Source organism: Rhea pennata, chromosome 3, assembly GCF_028389875.1.
Source record: "Rhea pennata isolate bPtePen1 chromosome 3, bPtePen1.pri, whole genome shotgun sequence".
Classification (NCBI taxonomy): domain Eukaryota; kingdom Metazoa; phylum Chordata; class Aves; order Rheiformes; family Rheidae; genus Rhea; species Rhea pennata.
The window spans coordinates 71571825-71596352 of NC_084665.1; the positions used below are offsets into that span (position 1 = coordinate 71571825).

Here is a 24528-nt window from a genome sequence, read left to right on the forward strand (position 1 = left end):
GCTCTACTGGAGCAGAAGAGGAGAGGGAAGAAAGGTAAGCAGACTGATTCACCAGCTACAAAAGGAAAAACAAGTAAATACAGATAAGTCCTAAACAATGTTGGTCAGCTGTGTTTCTCCTTCAATTTTTTGTTTGTGTTTTTTTTTTTTTTTTTTTTTATTCCAGGTTTTAAGAGGAAAATATTTACAAGCAACAAATGAAAATATGTCATATTTCCCGAAAACAAAGATCAGGGGAACCATAGCCAAAGCTGAAACCACAGCCCTGATACTGTGAGCATAACACAGATACTGGAAGAAAATATTCTTCACTCCAAGAAGCTGTGCCAATCATTCAGCACCCCCCCCGCCATTCAACCCTTCAAGCATCTCTGTCTCTTCCTTTTGAATAACTTTATTCAGTCTTTTTGATTTGGATGAGCAGAACTGAACACAGTAATTAATATTAGGGTGCACTATGAATTTTGACAGTAATATGATGGTATTCACTGGTTGGTGCTCTGCTCCTTTCCTACCATATGTTAACATTCTGCTTGTTTTTCCGTGTTGATGAGCACTAAGTGGATGCTTTCAGAGAACTATCCAAAAGACAGATCTTTTTCCTACGTAGTAAGAGCTAAGTTGAAGACTATCACTGTATATTTATCATCAGGGTCAAATTGTTCTATTGGCATCACTTTGTGTTTATTGACATTTAATTCCCTCTGCCATTTTATTGTTCAGTGTTATGAGATTTGCCTGCAGTTCTACAGAGTCTCTTTTAGCTTTGACTAACTTGAATCATTCTGTCCACTCAGCCATTGCTGTTACTTCACTTTATTCATCAATTTTCCTTGACCAACTTGGAGCATTCTGAACAGCAAAGACTCCTGCACAAATAGTGCTAGGATCCATTATTAAGTTCTTCCTGAGTGAAATATCATCTTTTTGTTTTCTATCTTTTGTTTCCTATACACTTATTGATTATCAGGCAACATCTTATTATAAAAAAGAAGAAAAAGTAAATTAGCACGTTACTAACAGAACGCTACAAGAAAATCTAGCTTTCTGTCCAGTTGAGGACAGTTGTACCACTGGAAATAACATCACTCTCACTGTGTGCTTCCCTCCCACAAGAAGCCCTTTTATCTTCTTGAGGGGTGTTTTCAAATGTAGGTCACTTTGGGCTGAAATAGAATTCTGTTTGTCTGTTCTTCTGACCTGGGTTCCCTTTACTGTTAGTGTTAATGAATAATTTAATGCTTATGTTTTTGTAATGGATAAAGATCCCATACCCATTCTGTAAATGTAGAAATGTTGGCCTCTGCACTATGGTAAGTGTCTAGAATGATATAACTACATTCTGCACATCTAAATTTCTTCTTCTTCTTTTTTTTTTTTTTTTTTTTTTTTTTTTTTGGATAGAATGTTCTTCTCTTCTTCTCTGATCTCCTAGAAGTGGTTGTGTATGCTTCCACCCTCAGTTATTGCTGTGTTTCAGCTATGGTTGAAGTGCTTCTTATATCACCTGTTCACAAAATTCCTTGGGATAATGCCAAATGTAAAGTGATGCCTAAGCATAAATGGGACAACTTCTCTTGAGAATCTTAAAAACCAACCCAGGTAGACTTCATTTTATGACATAGAAATGAATATGAAAGTTTCTTTATGCAAAGTGATCCCCAGTAGTTTTTATCAGGGACAGTCATCTTTCCTACAGTAGAATATGACACTTTAAAATATGACAGAAACTTTCAGTGTATCACTATTTCTTTAAATGCTTTGTAGTTTGCACTTCATGTTCATGATTTAAGCCAGAACATTTGCCTCAAGAATCTTATGTTTAAGTCAGTGATAGCTTACATAAACCCTGAAGTAAATATAAGTTAGCAGATAAACGTATAACTTTAAGTAATGGTCACTGAAGTCCTAAAAAAAATGTGTTCAATCTTCCTTTTCCCCATTTCATCAGGGCCACAAGAAGTGAAGCACAGATATAAGGGTTCATTTAGTTTGTCAGGCTGCAACCTGAACAGTTTTTATCTTTCAGTGGATGAAAATACTCCATTTCTAGAAAAATATTTATCAATAACTTGGACACACTGAAACATTAATTCCTCGGGTGGCACAAAGCCATATTCAGATTATTCCTTCCTACTGACTTCTATGAGCTTGCTGTCCTCTGAAACCTCTTGCCATCATTCATCTTCTCATAAAAAGAACTGAAAAATATATGGAAAGATCTCAAGCCTCAATTTTTCCATCCATCTTCGAAGCCCCTTCCCCATATCTGTCCTGGAGCTGATATGAGCCTTCTCATTTGAATTTGACAATGATTACTAAGAGTAAGAAAGTTTCAGATCTCATTTCAATTACTGAATGACTTCCTCTTGAATTGTGCATATGAAATCTAAACTAGGGTATACAATATATTTTGAGGATGGCTGTACACCCTACTTTAGATTTTCTTGCAGTATAGATAATCTCAGTGACTCCTGCCTCTTGAGGTATCAGGAAATAACTTAGGAATACTGAGAGATTTATGATTAAAAATAACAATGGTAGACAACACAGGCATTGTTAATTATTCTTTATTTCTTCTTTACTGCACACTCATAGGGCTTGTAAACCATCAAAATCACTGATAACTAGTAAAAGAAGATATAATCCGGACTGCACTTAATTAATATAAAATAGATTGAATTGTTGATATGTTCTCCAGACCATTTACTGAGAGTCCAGACGAAAGAAATCATTACAAGTACTCTAGCGTACATGTCCTACTAATATTTTTTCACGGACTGTTCTGAATCAGTGATTAAAATCAAGGAAAACACTATATTTAAAAATATATACATATTTAAGAAACTCTAAAATAACTTATTTTTTTATCAGAGATTTTACAGGTGAGCTCTTTTCTCGAATGGTATGGAAAGAAGAAGTAAAAGTGAGAAATCTTTTCTTCAATTTCCCCTTATCTTTCAGATCGTTCTCATCAGCTTCTTAAGGAAAGCAAATGCCCAGTAGCTTGGCAAATTCAACATGCTCATCTAATTCAATTATATACATCTAATCAGTAAAAAGAAAAATACCTTTGGACCAAATAGATTGCCAGTCATTAGGTAGTGGAATGAACAATTCCTAATGAGAAAGTAACCTAGAAGAGGAAGTTTTTTTTGTAAAATTTTATAAATAAGCTGCATCACAAAAGGTAGCAGAAGAAAGATTAACAATTATTGACTAGCTGTCTTGTTACCTATAGTCTGTAATTTCATTAAGGCAGGAAACAATTCATATATTCAAAAGCTTAATGGGACCCATTCCTATGAAGGTTTCTAGTAATGCAGCAATGTGAACAGGAGGACTACACGTGGTGAACCATTAGAATAACGTATTTCCACTTGTACTGGGAGGCACCTGAGAAATACTGCATTTAACCTTACTGTGTTGCTGTCCTTCTCATGCAGGCAACTGCAATTATCTTTGTTTTACAACAGTGAGAACTGAGAGGCAGAAGGTGAGGCAGAAGACCCTATTTATTTACAGGAAATCTTTGTCAGAGCTGAAAAATAGACCTAAATCTCTCAAGGTTCAATTCAGTGATTTGAACTACAAAGTCAGGTTCCTCTCCTGCTGTTAAATAATGGGCTAATTGATGAGCAGATTATATTTAATAGATCAATACATTTGCTTCTTCATGTACAGATTCACAGCCTGCAACACTTTCACATCTTTTATTTCCAAGTTCACTGAAATACGAAAGTCAAAAAGCAAAACAGAACTTATACTATTACTCATATGTTTATCTATGTTTTGTGGTGATAAATACCAAGTATGTCTTTTTTTCTAAATCTGATTTAACATTTTGGTGAGAAAGGAAATTTTCTATGCCTGCCTTACAGAGTGTCATTTTAGACATCGAACGCTTACATGATGCATGCACCATAACATGATTTCCATATCAATGAAACTTAAATCTTCTTGTCTATTATGACATTGCTTTTGATGTGCAGGATTCTCAAGACATCATCATGCTTTCAGGGAAAAGACTTGACACTTTGAGAAGCCCTTGAAAAGTCTATGTCAGCTCCTGGCCTCATTTTAGTCAATCGAAAAACATGCATTGACTTCAATGGAGACATGATTGCACCTGAAGTTTCTCTTCACTAAAAAAAAAAGGTCAGAACTAATTAAAAAGCTGAAATAACAACCACAGGAATTCAAAAAGACAGACTCTTCAACTTTTTGTCTGTTTTAGAGTAGTGTGCCTGCATTAGATCCTGAGGGTTTGTAACAAAATTGTTATTCCATCAATTCCTGTGTTCTCATAAATAGTAAGATGATAAAAGATACTAAGTTTGCCAGAAGATATCCTACTAAATCAACTTTCCTTCTTCACCTTTGACAGGTTCTTTGGCTGTGGTGGTTTTGAGGAGGCGGAGCAGAGATGGGACACACTTGATTTTTTTCAGGCTTCTGACACTGGGCCATGTGACATCACTTATACACAAATTAAGGAAACGCAGACTGGATGTAAATCACCCTGCAACCAAATGCATGGTTGATTTAAGACACGCTCTCAAAATGCATTTATCACTGATTGGCTGTTAATTTGAGAAAGGAGTTGAAGTGGAAGCAGGGCGTCCCCTCCAGGTCCAATTCTATTAAATATTTTTATGAATAATTTTGGTGACAAAATATAAAACTTTTTATATCATGTTAAAGAAGGATAGTAAACATTTCAGAGAGCAGAACTAGAACTCAAAGAATCTCATCAAATTGAAGAGATGACCCAAGAACAACAAGGTGAATTAAATAAAGACAAGAGCAAAATGCTACCTGTAGGCAGGAGAAATCAGACAGATTGAAAGTGAGTAACATTTGGCAAGGTAATAAAATATAGCAAAATGAATTTCTGAAATTTATAATTCTCAGAAATGAGAATCAACACTGTACTGCTGTGCAAAACCCAGGAAATATAATTCAGTAATCTTTAATAACAGCTTTATAGATAAAATACTATAGGTATTTGTTCTGCCCTACTTCTTGTGAGACTTGAGCCAGAATTTGATTTTGAATACTGAATGTCAAAAAAGGTACAGACAACATGAGAAGAAGAGGAGAACAAGAAGAATAAGAGACTTAGAAAATATGTTCAATAAGAAAACATGAAAGAAATGGATTTGCGTTGCCTAAAAAGGAAAAAAAAAATAAAAGTCAGCATGTTAAAAGCCATTCAACATGTAGATAGTAGGATAAAGAGCCCATATTTTCATGCCTATTCAGGATTGATCAAAGAAATTCACTAAAATCACTTTGGCTGGATATAAGGAAGAACTTTCTGTAAGTAAAAATAGGATATTTGGTAATCGTACAGAATCCATTTTATTAGTTTTTAAAGAATTAGTAAGCTAAGCATGTGTTAGGAACAGATCTAATATTCTCATTCTTTTCTACATACAAGCAGTATTATGGGGAGATTTCTTCTAGCTTTATACTTCTATGGTTCTACTACAAGGAGTTTAGAATCATCTAAGTAGAGAAGCAAAACAGGCAAGACATTGAATTCATAGACATGTCTTTCTAAATATGTCAGCGGCATATGAATATATAATCTGCTTATTAAACACTGTTTAGTCCTAATGGTAAAGTCATCATCTCAAAGGTTTTTAAATCAATACAGTCTCACAGAACTTTCTCTGAAGAAAATACAGGATTTCCATATTTCTACAGTAAAATATTTAGTTCTGCAGAATAAAATAAAATATTTATTTACTCAAGGACTTACATATTAAACTCGTTGCCTTTTCTCCCATTTTGCCTTATCTAACATATACCATGCAGCCCATCACAAAGAAAAGTAATAGCCGTTAATAAAAATAGATGCTAAAATTTTTAAGTGGGCTTAATATATATCCCTTGCTTAATATGGTAAATATTCAGATCAGATCTTTTACTTTGAATTTTCATGAAGTCTATCTATTTTTATTATTTTGAGTGTCTTATATAGCATTATTGAATACCAAGCCACAAATTCTTAACATTTCTCTTTGATTTGAAACACGGACTTAATTTATTTGCCTTTTCAAGGACCTCTATTTATGAGGTCCTAACCATTCCATACTCTGAACTGAAAACCTTAGTGTTTGTTAATCATTTGTATGTTGGTAGTTGGTATGACTTTCTGTATGAGCTTTTCCAAACAGAATCCCATTGTTTCATGGACATGGTAGGTAGGTTTTCAATTTATTTCATATGCAGCATCACTAGCTTACTCTGAAACAAAACAATAATCAATGATGGAGGAGAATCAAATAAACTATGGAACCTCCACTTCATAACATGAAGCAGTTTTCCTGTATGTTTATAAAGGAAAACTCTACCATTTCCATTCTTTCTTCTTTTCTTGACAATAAATGTGTTGCAAATCACTACACACAGGATTTGCAAAAAGACGTTTGGAACTTTTACTAGAATTTTAAACCCACTTTCATAAATGACTAAAAAAGTTTAGCACTCAAATTCCAATTTAAAAGCAATTTAGACTCCATGGCACCAGATTTTTAAATATATTAGATTCTCTCTGCTCTGCTCCAGTGATGTGGAGTCTTGCTGGAGGCCTGTAGCTAGTGGAGTTCCCTAGGGGTGAGTACTGGAAGAGAAGACTGAGAGGGGATCTTATCAATGTGTACAAGTACCTGAGGGGGGGGGGGTGTCAAGGGGATGGGGACAAACTCTTTTCAGTTGTCCCATGTGACAGGACAAGAGGCAATGGGCAGAAATTGAGGCACAGGAAGTTCCGCCTGACCGTGAGGGGGAATTTCTTCCCTGTGAGAGTGATGGAGCACTGGCACAGGTCGCCCAGAGAGGTTGTGGAGTCTCCTTCTCTGGAGATCTTCAAGGCCTGCCTGGATGCAACCCTGTCTAACATGCTCTGGGTGACCCTTCTTGATCAGGGAGGTTGGACTAGGTGATCTCCAGAGGTCCCTTCTGACCTTACCTGTTCTGTGTTTCTGTGATTCATTTAGCTTTAGCTCACTAAAAGTCAGGTATTTACTCTAGGCAGTCTAGGCAGAGAATTAGGGCTCTCCAAAGAGTGATTCAACCCATCATCAGATAGCTGTCTAGAAAAACAGTGTAAAGAGGAGGAGCGAGAGGGAAAGAATGAAAAATTTCATATGGGATGGAGCACCTTAAATGGACATGTGAGGAAGCTAGCACACAGCAGGACATCCTGCTTAGAAGGCCTGTGAGCTGACACAGATATTTGCTCGTTTTCCTGAGCCCATATTTCCATCTTAAATCAATAGCAGATAATCTGAATATTAATTGCAAAGTACTGAATTTTTACTGTGTGGGTTATCTAAGGCCCAAGTTATATGTGAGATTTTAATTAAATACAAATTGCCACTAATGTTTGTAACATTTTGCTTTGTTCCTTTATGAAACAGGGAAGAGACAATACTTGAAACTTACAAACTTTGAATGCCTGTTTCTTTATGAGGGAAACAAGGGAGTATTGTCTTATTCAGCACACAATGATATCAGCATAAAAAATTATATTACTTTTTATATATTCTTTTTACTGGGTACATTTTTGTGCTTGTGAAAAGCAGAACTGACAACATTGCCTAAAGCTAAGCAAAGCGGATACAGGAATCAAACAAATTCCCCATGTGAAGTCGTTCAGTAAACTTTTCATATACTGGCAGCATTATACATTTCATGCTCTGCAGAACCTACTATTAATACTATATACTATGTGATATAGACAAATGTCCTCTAATGGTAAGTTAGAGATCATGAGACTCATTTTCACTTTGAGATTTGAATGAAGAGAAATATGATTACCTCTTGAATATGCCTTGCCAGAAATATAGCTTTAAAATTAAGTCTTCAAAATCTGTTCATGGTTTCACAATGCAGAAAGGAGAGATTTCTTGAAACAAATCCCAGTTATTTCAGTTTTGTATTTTACACTATCTTGAAGTGTGAAAACCCAAGAGTCTGGCAATTATCATTATATTCTCATTCCTGTAGCGGGTTGTGTATGCTAATGAAAGGGGAAAAAACTAATTATATAGTATCATACTCTGTTGTTAGTAAGCACTTCTGTAACCTCTTTTTCCAAACAGCTGTCTGAGCTCATAACGTTTTTCTTTATTAAAAATTAAAAATACATTATCCAAGAAGGCAAACACAAGAGCCAGAAGTTGTCATTTTAGGAAACATCTAATTCTTTAAACCCCATCATTGTCTGTCAACCATAAAAAAACGCTCTGTTAGAAGCACACAGGTTTTCTGATTTTGTATAAATTTTCCTAGACTCTACATCCTGTGTTGAGCTGAAATTACTCATGTGACTGAAATACTTCCACACTGTCCACCAAGGCACTGACAGTATTTGACAAGAAGGATACGCAAGAGAGACTAACTAGAAGAAGACAGGATATGTGTGTACAATGAAAAGCAAGGTATCCATAACGCTGAAAAACATCTGATGAAGCCAAAAGAAATAAAATAAGCAAAGGCTAAGAAAAATGCTTGTTATTTTGTAGAATTCATGCCCATAATGGTAATAAAGGAAAGAAAAAATTATATTAAAGAAAAAGAAACACACACAGAAAGTCTGTGACAAAATGGAAAACTGATCAAATATATATGTACATTTGCTTTTCAATAAAAGCCAAAGGCTTTTAAGCTCCACGGCTTGAGAAGAAACTTTTCCAATGGAGGAATTTCTTTCAGTATTACCCATAGCAATGGTTCTTATATAACTGTTCGAACACCTGGAATTAACTACGGCTTGGCAAGGTAATCTTAGGGTAACTCTCTACACCAATTTTTACTTTATTCTTATGTAAAAACTTCTAGTTTCGCATACTTTACATTACATAGATTATACCTGCAATATGTTTAATGATGCTTTGTTCAAATTTATTTTATGATGTCACATGCAGCATATGAGAGAAAAAACGCACCCATATACAAACATGATGTTGAATGTTTTAATGAAAAAAAAAGGGTTTAAAAAAATCCCGCAGTCAAACATTGAGAGAAACAAATATGTTCCAACTGCTTCACTTCCCCATCAAATTAATCCCCATCATTGCTGGTGGAGGACAGATCTTTTTTAGCTAGGTTTTTAGAACATCTGTGGGAACAAGTGGAAAAACAGTATGAATCAGATGCGTGTGTTTCCAGCGGGCGGGGAAGTTCAGAATTACAAAATTTGGTGCATTCTGTAAGGGGCAGTTAAAAAGAAATACGTAAATGAAGCCATACTTTAATACAATGTTTTCCCATACCTCCAAAGCAAAATAAAACTTGTCAATTTAGCTGAAACCAGCTAGAATACATTTGAATGCCCTAAAACCAGCTCCTGAGGAATGGGCCAGTGATGGCAGGGCAATGCCAGGATTACAAAGCAGGTTCAGCTTTAACAGTCTGAGTGAGGACAATGGCAGAGTGGCAAACATAAAATTCCTGAGAAAACAGAGAAAGAGGGAGACAGAATTTGCTATTCTGCATCTGGTTGGAAGCCCCAGCTGGGAGCCTTATATAGACAGGGAGAGCCTTTTGCTTTTAAGGTATGGCTAAAAGACTGACAAATCCAACATTTTTTTTTTTTTTTCCCTCCCTCTGAGTAGTAAGATATGTCCAAATTACCTTTTCAGGAGGAAACATTTTGCTTTTCACATAGTTTTAAGCTTAGATGAGTACTCCAATCTTACTCTCCCTCTACACTGCAAACAGCAGTTTTTCTGTAAAAGGGTTCATTGGGAGTTTAAAGATACCAGTGAGATACTCAGGCACAGCATGTTACTGATCACCTCATTATTGCTAAATTAGTCAACTATTGTAAGGTGGAAGAAAAATAGCCTGAGTTATACTGTGGCCTGCTGAAGAGCAGGCTTTTAGACTGAAACCCACAATAAACCACACTTCTGTTCAATTCATAAGGTTACTTAATCAATCAAGTCCAACTCTCGAAACACAGACTCTAATTTCTTTTCGCATAGGTGTTCATGGTAGTTTGATAAGTGGCATATAATGCCATAGCACTGCACTCTACTGCTGAATACATAAGATGCCCCTTAAAATTAATGTAATTGGAATAGCAGCAGCCAATTTTGAAAACATAAACACCAGAATGAACTTAGACTCTGGGAATAAATTAACAAAGGTAATCATTGGGTTTAGTGAATTGTTAGAAAAGAAGATCAAATATTTTTCACAGCTAGCTTTCATTCTGAGCATATGGAATCAACAAAACAAAACAAGCTGTGTGTGCTGTCAGCTGTAGTGTGACAACACTGAAGTCAATGGGTTTCTGCCAGAGAATATTTTTTCTGATTTATCGAGGACAATTAATAGAATTTCATCATCAAATCCTACAGAATTCTCAAAGCTGACATTAACTAATTCACTTATCCATATACCACTGATCACTGTCCTGCAGTAGCAGTTTTGGATACATTCATTTCTATGGAGGAAGAATGGAAGAAAATAACAAAAACATAACACTTACTAGTATCCGGGATAACTTAAGCAGAGTGCATAACACATCTGGTTGCAAAATGCATCGCATGACTCCGAGGCTAGGGCAGATAATCACTTTCAAACATTTGTGGCAGTTTAAAGATATTACTGCCTCTTAGCTACTGGCCAGTGTCCTCTGTAGGAACTAGCTTGTCTGCTTTGTTGCAAAGGTGAAGGGGTGGGGGAATATATTTTAGGTGGCTGCTAGGAAGGTCTCAAGCAGCACCTCTATATTTTAGCCCAGAGACAGATTGTAAATGTCCAAGGGCTTCAGTGCTCTGGCAGGGCTATGGCAAGGGGATGCTCCCACAGAAGGCAGCTGCAAGCAAACAGGGAGGATTATAAGATTAAGAGCCACTGTAAGAGATGACAAGCCACTGCAGCCATTTTCAGTTTATGACCTTATGTTGTGTGAGCTCATTGCTACCATTGCAGCAGTGAGAAAGGGTCAAAATGACCCTGCACTGTTCTTCGACTGCATGAACACTTGTCTGTGAGACGGGGACAATATTAAGCAAAAACAGAAAGAGAAGACTGCTTCAGAGCTCACGTTGCTTTCCCAGTTTTAATAAATACCCATTCAGACGTGAAAAGATGTTGAACATAGAATTTTTATTTCCTACTAGATTAACACTGGTATAAATTTCAGTAGAGCAATTTTCAGTGACATAAGGATCTGAATGGTTTCCTTCAAGAATTCCAATTAATATAAAGCTCCTGGCAAACTGTATGGACTTAATATTATTAAGAAGTTTCTGGCAGACTGTAGTTCACAAGATGGAGCTTCTGATATATTATAATTCAGAGGACAATTATTTACTTATATTTAAAGGAAAACATAAATATGGAGAAAGTATAGTCTAACCAATGTGCCTACATTTAGATCAACAAATTGTTAAGGACTATTTTAAAGCATCGCATATGTAATCAAAAAGAATAACTAATGAAACAAAAAGATGATGCCATGAGTCAGTAAAATCTAACTAAGCTCAGAGAGTGGAAAAACACAACATACTTTCATCATTGCTATAAGATACCCACTGTGAAGTAAAACAATTTTTCTTTCAAATGTGCATGATGAATATGAGAATTTTCTTACATCAACACCAAACTGCATTCTCCGTGACTTCAGTCCCAGCAGAGCAGTGCCCGTTGGTGGGGGTGTTAGTTCCAGTGGAGCAATCTTGCCAGTGAATTGCAGGTTGTCACACAGTACCTGGTTCTTACTCTGAGATATCCCCCACAGTAAATGTGAGCTTCGATGGGATTTGTTGTTGCCTTAACTTAGATGTCTGAAGGTTAAATGAGTTGCTTCCCCCTCCTTATTTTTATCACATAGTGAGGATGTTTTCATGTGCTTCTCAACAGAGAAGCAGGTGCTCTGGCAGCCTCTCCAGCTTTCTGCTATGGTAAATCACCCGTATGCCCTCTTCCTTAGCTGCTTCTGTAGACTGATTTATATGCCCATAGGGAAACTGCCGTCTATGAGAGGTGTAGAAAGCACCCCAGAAGAGCAGTAGAAGCGAACAGGCTTTCTGTAGCTATGAGTTTCTAAGCATCCTCCTCACTGGAAATAGGTTTTTCTTCTCATTTTCCATTTTCACCAAAATCAACTGTTTTCCCCTTTGTGCCTTAAACAAATGTTGAAATTCTGACAATGATACACTATAGCATTTGAAGGTGATTTCTTTAAAGAGAAAATGCCAGCCAAGTAAAAGCAGAGCTTTGTATCACTTGGCTATCCATCCTTGCAAGGATTCTCAGCTGAGATACATGGGGAAACCGTAATGAAAAAATTAAGAAAATACAGAGACCATAAGTTCAGAAGATATATCAGTGTTTTTTGTTTTCTCTCTAGTCTCCTATTTATTGGTATCCATTTCTTATTCTGTCTCATCACATACTATAAGACCATATATATATGCTATTCAGGACAGTTCCTTTTTATATTATACTTGTCTAGGACACATAGTACAATGGCACCCTGATATCAGCTTGGGGCCACTAGATGGTACTGCAATATAATTAATAAATATTAAAAAGTAATCTCATAAATATATACATATATATTTTTTTTCAGCAAATTCTTGGCTATAGTGTTTGAAAGACTTGCAGAAATCTCCGTGGCACGGCCTTTAGATATCAACTGTAACCTACATATGACTATACTATATGCAGTTGTAAGGCATATGTTAATAATGTGCTTACCAATCTTAACAGAATAGCTTAGGTATTTAGTACATGCATACATACACATGAATTTATATAATATGTACACATATAAGTAAGTTATCATAAATAATTATCATCTGAATTGTCATTACACTTACTCATTTTGGGAAGAGAAAAGTATACATTTATAAATCATAATGTATGTGTATGTGTATTCATGAAGTCTAACAAAAAACATACACCGGAATTTTAAAAGATAAACTTTGTGCAATAAGCAAAATCTATTTTATATTTCACCATACTTTGAATGATTTTCTACTACTACTTGCTTCACCACCAAGGACTTAAAAAAATTCTGGTATTATCTAAATGTTTTCTACCATATGCTATGTCTAGAGTAATAAACAGTTCAAATTTTGTAATCAGTTATCTTCTAGATGGTAAAGATCTTGAGGTTAAAAAATTGCTGCAAAGCTAAATTATCTGAAACCATAAGCATGCTTAATAGTATCTACCCATGAAACTACCCTCAGAATAACCTAACACTGCTGGTTGCCGGCACTATTTTCAATTTTCGTCTGCTAGATATATGATCAAGCATGTCAAATCTGCCCTGAGTAATAGAAGTGAAGAAATAAAGTCATTTACTTAAAACATTCTGATAGCTATTTATCCAAAAACCCTGGTCAGATTTACCGCTCAAAGGCATTTACCTACAAAGTTAACCAGATGCTTTGAGTTGAAAACTAATTTAATTTCTCTGTTATCTTAACAGGACATCTGTTAAAACAACATCCAAGGAAGGTAATATGTTCAAAATTAAACATCCTGCAGGTTGTTTTATTAGAGTATGTGCAACATTGACATTTAACTGTTAACAACCACTGCCTTACAAAAATAATTAGTAAATGTGAAATCAAAGCAGTATAATGATTATACTAATGGACATGAACTAATGGAGAATGAATCTGTGCAAGTTCAACCTTGTTGCCAAGTTCACTGCTTTGTTACAACTGAGTTAGACTGAAGATGAATGAACCATTTCTTTTATTTCCTTCTTTCATGAGCTTTTTTCCAGGTTCCAAATCGTCCTTTTAAAAATCAGAGTATATTAACTGCTTAAAGTGTGCAGCAGCTATGCCACCATGTCTTTTTTTTTTTTTTTTTTTTCACATCATGTGTAACAAGCTCTGCAAATCAGATCCTGAAGTACTTTGCATTATTTTGGTTAATTTATGAATATAAACTGCATTTTTCAGCTAATAAGTATCAGTCCAAGCAGTGGCATATGAAAGAGTGAAAGTCAGATGTGTAAGTGGACAAGTGCTAGCCAGTGGTAGGGTATTTAAGTAGGAAAATGCAAGCAGATGCCTATTTCTGACGAGTTCTTGTCGTTTTTCTGGAGAATATAGTGGGGATGAAGAGAACTGGTGGGGAGACACATGGTCCCAACATTTCTTCCCCCTTTTCCCGTTTATGCCCATCAGCAGTGCAGGGCTGACATCACTTCTCTGTTAGCAGGAACTGTTACGACAGTCGCCACCTCTTTCTCTTCCCTTTACTATCTCATCCAATGGAAAGGAAGAAGCGTAGAGACAGACTGCACTACAGACACCAAAAGTCAGTCGTATAAAGCTAGTTCTGCCAGCATCTCAGGTCTCCAGTGGAAAGATGGTCTTATCAGTAGTCGAAAGTTGTGAACGCATGAAATACCAGTTATGGATGGATTTCCTAACTGCTTAGTTCCTCTTTAAGATCCTTTCTGTCAGATACTATGCCATAGTGCATGTTGGTTGCTGGCTGGAGACAGGAGAAGCAATTAACAGTATCCTGAAGTCCCTTTTGGCCTTACATTACTATGAACTATGACCGTGACTATGAAATCACTGATTTTAATCCCAATGTAAATCAGCAGTTAGAGGGTACCACTTTAATCTTTTTGATTTATATTTGTATTTATTACTCTGCTTTCATGACCTAGAAAACAGTCAAACTTGCAATTTAGCTACTGCGTAGGTAATGCCTGTAGGTAATAAAATAGCAGCAAACTCTCCCTCTAACCCTATTTTTCTTCAATAGTGCCTCCTGCCTCTGAGCTGTATCCTTTCCCTGAGCTGTCTTCCAGCAAAGTCACTTCCTTCTGTTCCTTATTAGTTACCTTGGAGCCTTCACCAAGATTTGCTTAATCTTCCTTATTCATACTTATCTGCACTGGAGAGGGGAAAGAGTTATACATTTTCAGCATTTTAGGTGAGTGTGAGTGTTATGTACAACATTTTCAGTATTTCCCTAAATATAATATTAGGCAACTTGAATGTTGCTGCAATTTGAAATTTCCTTGGAATAAGTATTCTGTTTTTTTGAATGTATTATTACTTCTTCCAGATAACCACGGTAACCTTCATTTTTCTACATTTTACTTAAGCTAATAAATACCTTAACGTATGTATGAAAACCCTTCATTTTTCTTTCATAATAAAACATGCAAAATTATGAAAAGTGAATGGATTATTTATTAAATAATAATTACCTTTTTTTCTTGTGATCTGCACCACACTGTGTGTGGTTGGAAATAGGAATTCAAGTACGGTAAGGACAAAAAAAACATGACATTTTTAATCTCAGTGAAAAAACAAAGTAGGGGTTATAGAAAAGAAGGAGCATAACTGTTCTCAGAAGCACCCAGTAAAAGCACAAGAAGCAATGTCACAGACGGTAGCAAACAGCTACAGGAAGGAACAACTTCAACCGTATATCAGAAGAAAATTTTTCACACTAAGAACAGGTAAGAATGGGGAAACATTGCCCTAGAGAGACTATAAAATTTCTGTCTTTGGATATTTGCAAAACTTGCTTGAGTGAAAGTCTCAGCAACCTGATCTAACTTTGAAGCCGGCCCTGCTCTGTGCAGGAGGATGGACTAGGTGACATAAAGAGGTGCCCATCAACCTGAATTAGCCTGTGATTCTGTGGGTCTAAGTTATCTTGTATTTGCCAGGTATTTGGGGGTGGGACTGGGAAGGAATAAATTAATTAAGAAACATTTGACTTTCCTTAAAACTTCAAGCGGAAAATATCCTGTTTACGTATTTTTATGTAGTTTACATTTTAATAGCTACGGTATGTTCAATTTTTTGTATCGTATGCAATAATTCACTTTTAAACTTACTGTTGTCTCATTCTTTCACGCTCCTTGTGTTGGAACTCAGGGCAATACAGCAAAAGAAGTAAACCGAGCTGAATGCATGTATCAACTATTCATCTAGTGAAAGAGCACCATCGATTGCAATGTGAAGCAGAAGAGAGTGAAAAGGGGGAAGGCCAAGACACAGAAAAAAAAGCGTGTGGAGTCTGGAGGAATGACTGCAGTTGGCTAGGCAAAGAAAAACTACAGAGGGTCAGTGGAGTGTGAATTTGGAAAAGGAGCTGGAACAGTGAAAGGCTGAAGGGGAGGTGTGCATTGGCTACACAGTGCTCACATTCTCAAACCCAAATAGGACTCAGAGAGACCAGAGGCCCATGGTAAGGAAAAGGAATATTACCCAGACTATGAGGGTTCTGCACCAGCCTCTGTTATAGAGTTCTTACTTCCTGCTAGATAAATCATTGCAACCAAATCTCAAAACTGATTACAAATTGTTTCTCATATTCTTGATGTTCAGCTCAGAACCTGGAAGTCACGTCTGTAGAATGGCTGCTAAAATCAAGAGGAACTGAATTTTGACATGCAGGTGAGCTACATACATGCTATCACTGCCATGCTTAGGGTACCTAAGTGCCAACCTAAGTTTTCATAGCATTATCATGTCTTTTTTCAGAGCAGAGTTGGAGTACAGGATTTACTTATACAAAATATGGAAATAAATCACATACTGACCAATAAGGAGAAAATAAAATATGTAATGGCCATGTGCAGTAAGAAACATGCAATACCTTTTTTCTGTCACTTTATCAAGCTTTCCCTAACTTCTGCAAAAGTGGGCTCCTGCATGAACGCCTCATTCACTTCCCAACACTAATTCATCTTTAAAATAGGCCATGCTGTGCAGAGACTAAAGCAATGACTGTGGAAAAAAAATACAGCTATGACTACATAATTAAAGAGTGTATAAAAATGAATGTACAGAGAGAACTAAATTATGCTTATACAAGCAACCTTAATTTTGGCATTTCTTGCTTCTGGAGTGTTTGACTTTCAAATACCGAACTTTGTGTCAAAAGACACATAAATACAGTCTTATGATTTAATACATTAAATGTAACTTTCATATATTATTTGGTTAAAATAAAAAAGCCAGAAATATAAATAGAAACTAAGTCAATCGCAACAGTTATAATGTTTTCATTTTTTAAGGTGTGCTCTTGCCCATGTTCGCATAATACTCTAAGAACTCCAGTAAAGCTATTCCAGAGCTCAGCCAGGAGAGGAGAGGAGAGCTCTGGTATCTGGCTGGGTAGATAGGGTCATGTGCAAGGTAGACAGGTTCACATACAAGGAGAGCCAAAAGCACAGGGATGAGGCTGGGAACATGTGTGCTAGCAGCTGCTTTGGACCTCGAGCCCTAGCTGGTACTCATCCTCCAGCACCACGAGTCTGGCCTTTGCCTTGGCTCCGGGTTAACTGACAGCAGCATCTGACAGACCTCACTTGGGATGGGACCAGTGCAACCTCTGCCAAGCACCAGTAAATTTCTTTACAGGAAATGTCTACATATTTTGAACCGAGCACAGGAATTTGGTGGTTCTTATTCTGCTACTTTTCAGCCTGGGAGGATCTACAGACATTACCAGTGGAAGTTTTTAAATGCCTTGAGGCATGGGTGCCGTTTCTTCATTACACGAGCATTTGCAGCACTTTTTTTTACTGAGGGTCTTCATTCAGAGGTCATGGTTGAATCTCACAGAAGCAAAAGGGAGTTTTGCCTGAAGAATAAAGTCAAAAAAGCTAGACAGGCTGTTAACTTTTTGCTGATTTTGCTCTAGGATATATGAAGCTAGTCCCTTGTTTTCTACTTGTAAATATTTCTTGGTATTTTTAAAGAAATAATTGAAATATTACAGTTTCTTACAGTTGCCTTCTATTATTTTTTTTCTTTTTTGTTTGACTAGTGCACTTCAAATGGGCCTCACTCAAGACAAGAGGTCATGTTTTCAGTATTCTGCATTTGCACAGCCACTGGCCAAAATAAATTACTATTCAGAGATCCTGAAAACTAAACGTCCTGCTTACATTACGTATGGCAATTACCTGTAAGCAAAACAATAAGGAAATTAATTAAATATTGCTGAAGAATAAAATTGATAAGTAACAGTCTGAGAAGTGAGTTTTCTAGGCATTCATTCATAGATCCACATAACTATCAGGATGAAGAGCAACAGTTTGCGCTTCCTCTTTATTACTGACCTTCTGAGCCATAAATATTCTGTGAAAGTGTGTCAGCAAAGGCATTAACCATGCCTCAAGGACAGAAAATACTGACAGTATGATGCCATTTCCCACCACGTATATAAGACTCTAGAATGTCATATTAAGTAAACAGATTTGCATGGCTGTTCGCTAATAATCCTTCAGACTTTTTAGTCTCTTCAGAGATGATTATCTCACAGTTCTAAGAATGTCTGAGTCTTTACAGGGCCATTTCACTGTTATAAGGCAAATCTGTAAGAATGTCATGACCTCTGCCCCCAACACTAAATTAAAAAAGGATGAAGCTAGTATGCCTTTTGTAGTAAGATACATCAACCATCAAAATATGTCATCTCCACTACATTAGCAAGTCATGCTGGAAAAAAATAGATGTACATACACAAGAATAAAAGCTCTTCTCAAAACTTTCACAAGAAAAGGCTTTCTTTGATTTTATTTGGTAGAAACTATAAATTATATATATAAAAATAAACTACACCCAGCTGGACTATTATTAGGCTGTAATTTTAACCTATCAATTCCTGAAGTCATGCTGTGCAGTATCCTCTCTCATGGTTTACAGCCTCAGAGGCATCCCTCTGGTACTTGCCTAAAGGTTATTTTTTATTCTCTATTTAGAACTGATTCAGACCCAGAGGTTTTTTTTTTTTTTTTTTTTTTTTTTTGAGATTCTACATGCCATTCCAAACACAAAAAATACACTGTAGTATCATTACAAATGTGAAGTTGTGCTTATCCTCATATGAAAATATAAATTATAAAGAAGATTTAGTGCAAGATGTGAGAATGTGAACAACAGATATAAAGCTAAAAATTATCCATTTTGTAACATACCAACCTATGTAAAATGGAGCCTCTGAAAGACCTAGAATATAAGGATAAGTTCTATCCATGCAAACAGCTGGGTACTTTTCCATCATACATATATCTCCAGACTCTAGTTCTTGTAGAAGATTTGAGCATCTGAGAAGCTTTGATGTACCACACAGATGAAAGAGAGGAGAGGGATGTTTTAGGTGATTTGGTTAGACCTTTTGGAGCTGATGACTCAACCTATTTCTTAAATCTATTTTCTGGGTACTTTTCTTTTCCTCCCTCTCTTTACTAGTGGTGTTGATCCAATATCTAACTGAAGTGAAAGGAATATACTCTACTGGACATTTCAGGGTGGATTATATCCCTGGAACAAATAAATTAGACCACTAAAGACCAAATAAACATCTCAACTGTGTCCAAATATAAGCCTATACCACAGGGCTCATTGGAAACATACTAGATCACATAGCCCAAGAATCAGAAAAAATCAATTCCAGATGTAGCGCTTATTGGTGTTCTTAAACTGATTTTATACTCATTAAAATACAGTGATCAAATAGCTGCTTCTCCTTTTCCCTTTTCTTCCCACCTTTGTCTTCCTCAGACACATCCCACGAGAAGCACCCAACATTTGCCAGTTAAGGAATGCAGGTGGCTGAAACGCGCAGGTGGAAAGAAGATGGACTGGGCTGAATACCACCACTAAACAGATGTTGTACTTGTTATGTAGATTAATTCACTTAGCAATACGGAAATCATTTTATCCCCATAAATTATATTATATGCAAGTTTCTGAATTTACTCTGTTTTTGCCAGACTTCTGATTAGACTGGGCCTGTCTGGAGGTACAAAAGCCAGAAAGTGTAACATTGTTTTACCTGCAGAAAATTCTTTTAATATCATCAGGAAATGAAATTAAGATCTTTTTGAAGTCTATGTATTTTGAAGAAACAGAAGACAGGTGATGAAAGATCCAAGTCTCTAGTATTTTTTACACTATAGGGGTGATTTGACAGAAAGTACTGGTAAGGAAGTATCTTTGCCTCCTTTATTCTTCCTATAATTGTGTTTAATTTTCTGCATCATAATATATCAGTAACTCACAAAGGATCACAGAATTACATCTATAATTTTCAGTTGGGATAAACTCCCTTTAATCAGGAAAGGCAATTAAATATCTGTATCAAGAAGAGAACATGATCTTTTTCAGAAATGGGATTCACCTTGATGGTCTGCTTATACCACTGTGAGCATAGCTCAGCTTGGACAACAATATTCAGACCTAGCTGAAACTCATAACTTTAATGAAACAATTTGTTACTACTGCTAATCTTTTATCCCATAATTCACTAGCCCTCTGGGAGCATCTTAGAAAGTAATAGTATTGGTTTGAGATGGAGGATCCATTTGTACTGGATTATGATCATGATTATTACCAACTACCACTTATTTGTTAGCACTTATGGTGTCAATAAAACCTGATAAATGTGTCATTCTTGAGAAAAAGCATTTTTCCTATAGACTTTTACTATGTATAAGTTTTGAATCATAACATTCCTAACAAAATCATAGAGTTAAAAAAACAATTATAGCCAAATAACATTCTATTCTGGCACCTCAGTTTACATTTTAATTAAATGAAAGACACCTTGTTTTACAATTATTATGCTGTGATATAAGACCCCTGGAAGGAATCCAGCTAAGTAAGAGCAAGCTAAAGAGTACAAAAGAAAGATGTGTTTACTCTTGAGATGGTAATCTTCTTATTTATCAAATCACTAATTAGTCTTTCTCATAAAGATGATATTTGCTTTGTAGAATCACTGAGGGAGAAAAATATATAATTTTCCTTTAAAAAGTATATATCATTGTTGTGGGCATCAGAATGTATATATCTGTAATTGTCTAGGATAAAGGATTCTAACATATCCAGAGTATTCAAAATTTCCATTCTACTGTCCTCATTCTAACAACATCAGGAAAATGAGTAAAACAGGAATCTTTGCCTTTGAACTGGGATATGTTATCACAGCACTGATAGCTTAAATGTATCAGATGGTAAATTACCTTTGAAAGGTCCCCAGCCTCCAAATAGAAGCAGATAACAAACACGTTCCATGTAACCCAGAGGACTAGCCAGACAGCATACTGTAAGAGAGGAAGACAGAAACAATACATATGAATTTTGCAATCAGCTGAGTTGAACTTAGTTCATTAGACCATCAGTTTAATCCAAGACAAAAACAGACTATAAATATGGTACATATGAATGTTACATGTAAAAGAAAATCAAGAATAAATTCTTCCCTTTCACAGACACAACCTAGTGTGAATTGATAAGTGTTCAGTCACACCAGAAAAATCTACATCTGAGAAAACAGATGACAGACCTGAAATTCAAATGTGAAATTAATCTAGATCTCTTATTACTGCTCATATGAGAAATACTGCAATATCAAGAGAGATGTAACATCAATTGTATGTGAGAAGTGCAGAGCTGCTTATTCAAATGGTTATTCAAATATAACTTACTAAAGAACAAACTTATTGGAGTAGGTACTGGACTCTGCAACACTTGGGATTTAGTCTCAAGAAAATACTTTTTGTTCATTATTTTACTAGTTTTTCTAGAAAATATGGATGGTTTTCCCTAGGTCATGACAGCTGCCTCTATAATATATTAGTGACATTCCAGACCATCATCCAAAATTATTCAATGCCCTGAGGATTATACTGTATTTTAAATTGCCATTTTCTCTCCCCCCCCCTTTTTTTTTTCTTTTTGTTTCAGTGCGTAACAGAAGTATTCATGCTTAAGCAATATCTGTTCACTGGTGGTTGTCTAATTTCTTGTTTGCATATCTGATATGAGTAATGGGGTACATTTGTTTTCTCTCCTTCTCTCCACATATATGCCTATAGCTACTCTTTTGTATTCATAAGATCTTAAGTCCCAGGCCTGGAAACTACGTTTCCCTGTTGTAATGCTAGAGGATCCTCTACAATGAAATCTGACCTGCTGTTGCTAGTCTCACATAATGTTTGTGCTTGAAAACGTCCCTTGACAAATTATTCCATCATCTAATAAACCTTAGGATCTACAACTGTTTTCTAATGATTGTTGTTGCTATTCTCTAGTTGTTCATGATTCAATTCTGTATGTTTTCTAATTCCATTCCATAGACCTGTGACACTGCATATGCATGAAATACAGCGCAAAAAAAGACACTCTATTCCCTACCTATTTTAGCTGAAGGCTATTTCCTCCTTTTATATCATCAGCCCCTTTTGTCTCCAGTAGAGAAGACTTCCTGTTTTGCTAGCTTTTTTTCCAAGTTGCAATGACTAAATTCTGTTAACTACTTTCAAAATCATGTTTAACTTATTAAAAGTACATTTTTGGACTTCTCTGTATTATATCACCTTTCAAATAAGCAGACTGATTCACAGAATTACTGAGGTTGGAAAGGAGCTCTGGAGAACATCTAGTCCCAAACCCTCGCTTAAGCGGAGTCACCTGGAGCACGTTGCTCAGGATGCTGTCCAAATGGCTTTTGAATATTTCCAAAGATGGAGACTCCATATTCTCTATGGGCGTTCCTTCCAGTGCTCTGTCACCCTCACAGTAAAGAAGTCTGTCCTCATGTTCAGACAGAATGTTCTGCATTTCAGTTTGTGCCCATTGCCTCTTGTCCTATCACTGGACACCACTGAAAAGAGTCTGATCCTATCCTCTTTATGCCCTCCCTTCAGATATTTATACACATTGATAAGATCCTCCCTCAGTCTTCTCTTCTCCAGGCTAAACACGCCCAGCTCTCGCAGCCTTTCCTTACATGAGAGATGCTTCAATTCCTCAGATATCTTAGCAGCCCTTGCTCCAGTAGCTCCACGTCTCTCTTGCATTGGAGGAGCCCAGAACGGGACAGAGTTGTTCCTACTAGGGCTGAGTAGAGGGGAAGGATCACTTCCCTCGACCTGCTGGCAACACTCTTCCTAATGCACCCCAGGAGACCATTGGCCTTCCTGGCCACAAGGGCACATTGCTGGCTTCTGGTCAACTTGTTGTCCACCAGGATTCCCGGGTCCTTCTCTGCAGAGCTGCTTTCCAGCAGATCAGCCCCCAGCCTGTACTGGGGTTATTCCTCCCCAGATGTAGGACCCTGCACTTGCCTGTATTGAACTTCATGAGGTTTACCTCTGCCCAACTCTCCAGCCTGTCCAGGTCCTTCTGAATGGCAGCACAGCCCTCTGGTGTATGATCTCTCCATTTTTTATCATCAGGAAACTTGCTGAGGAGGCACTCTGTCCCTTCATCCAGGTCACTGATGAATAAATTGAACAAAACTGGACCCAGTACTCAGCTCTGGGGGAAAATGTTAGCTACAGGCCTCCAACTAGACTTTGGGATGCTGATTACAACCCTCTGAGCTCTGCCTTTCAGCCAGTTCTCAATCCACCTATCTGCTGATCTATCCCACACCTCCTGACCTTGCTTAAGACAATACTTTAGACCGTACACTATCTATCCCTAACAAAAATATACGACAAACCATTTTCCGCATTGTGAGATACTGTTTATATGATCAAGTAGAATAATCATTTTCTATCTTTTTGTTTTCACTTTCTTTTTTTTTCTGTGAACTGAGTTTACTGCTATGTGCAAATTTGTAGCAATTCGCTAGCTGTGAATTAACCCTACTGCTTCACATTCTTCACATAGTAATTTTCTGTCTCAACCTCCTAGTCTTTTAGTTGTTGTATCTCTTTTTCACAGGTGCAGTGTCTTGCATTTATCTAACTTGAATTGCATTCTGTTGACTTTTGCTTACTCCTCCATATTCAGTAATAACCTATGTGGTACTCTTGTATTTCTCTTAGAGAAGCTCTTTTGCATCAAATTGTCTATCATTCAGTATGCCGTTTTCTACTTAATCTTCTAGATGCTGTGAAAATACAATTCTATCCTTTTTAAGCAGAGCTAAAGTGAGACTACATCCAAAATGGGTAAAATTTAGGCCTATTCCTTTTTCTTACTTTTTTCAGTTTATCAAATCATTGCCAATCAGCCTGACTGCTACATACGCAATATATTATTGCATAACCAATATATAGATTTTAAAGAATCATGATGGATATTGTTTTCATCTACTAGAAACTAACTCAGTTTTAAAGATTCAAATTGCTTTAGCCAAAAATAATTTTAGGCAGTTTAAAGCATACAGATTACATATATTTCATAGGGCCTTACTTTCTGGATCATAGATCTGGTCCACAGATCACAGATTTATTTAGATTGGAAGGGACCTCTGCAGGTCACTTGGTCCAGTTCTCTGTTCAAAGCAGGGCCAACATAAATCAGGTTGTACAGGAAATGCTTCAGTTGAGTTCTGAGTATCTCCAGGAATACAGATTTCACAGACTCTCTAATGTATATTTACTCTTTAAGGGTAGGACACTAACCAGCCTTCAAAACACAGGTACTTAGTTCAGATTCACAGTCTTAATTCACTTCTATTGTTTTTAAAAACTCAACCCTGAGCCTTTAAGGATATTGAACATTTTAGTTTCCTGTAGCTTGCTATTTGCAG

General features: G+C 36.5%; 1 protein-coding gene across 1 annotated transcript in view; it reads right to left on the bottom strand.

The window, feature by feature from the left end:
* Positions 1 to 24528, bottom strand: part of NKAIN2 (sodium/potassium transporting ATPase interacting 2) — a 545944-nt gene that overhangs the window by 236000 nt on the left and 285416 nt on the right. Inside the window, exon 3 of the mRNA XM_062570920.1 lies at positions 21005 to 21085. Within this exon, the coding sequence (XP_062426904.1) occupies positions 21005 to 21085 (81 nt within the window). The remainder of the gene's footprint in view (positions 1 to 21004; positions 21086 to 24528) is intronic.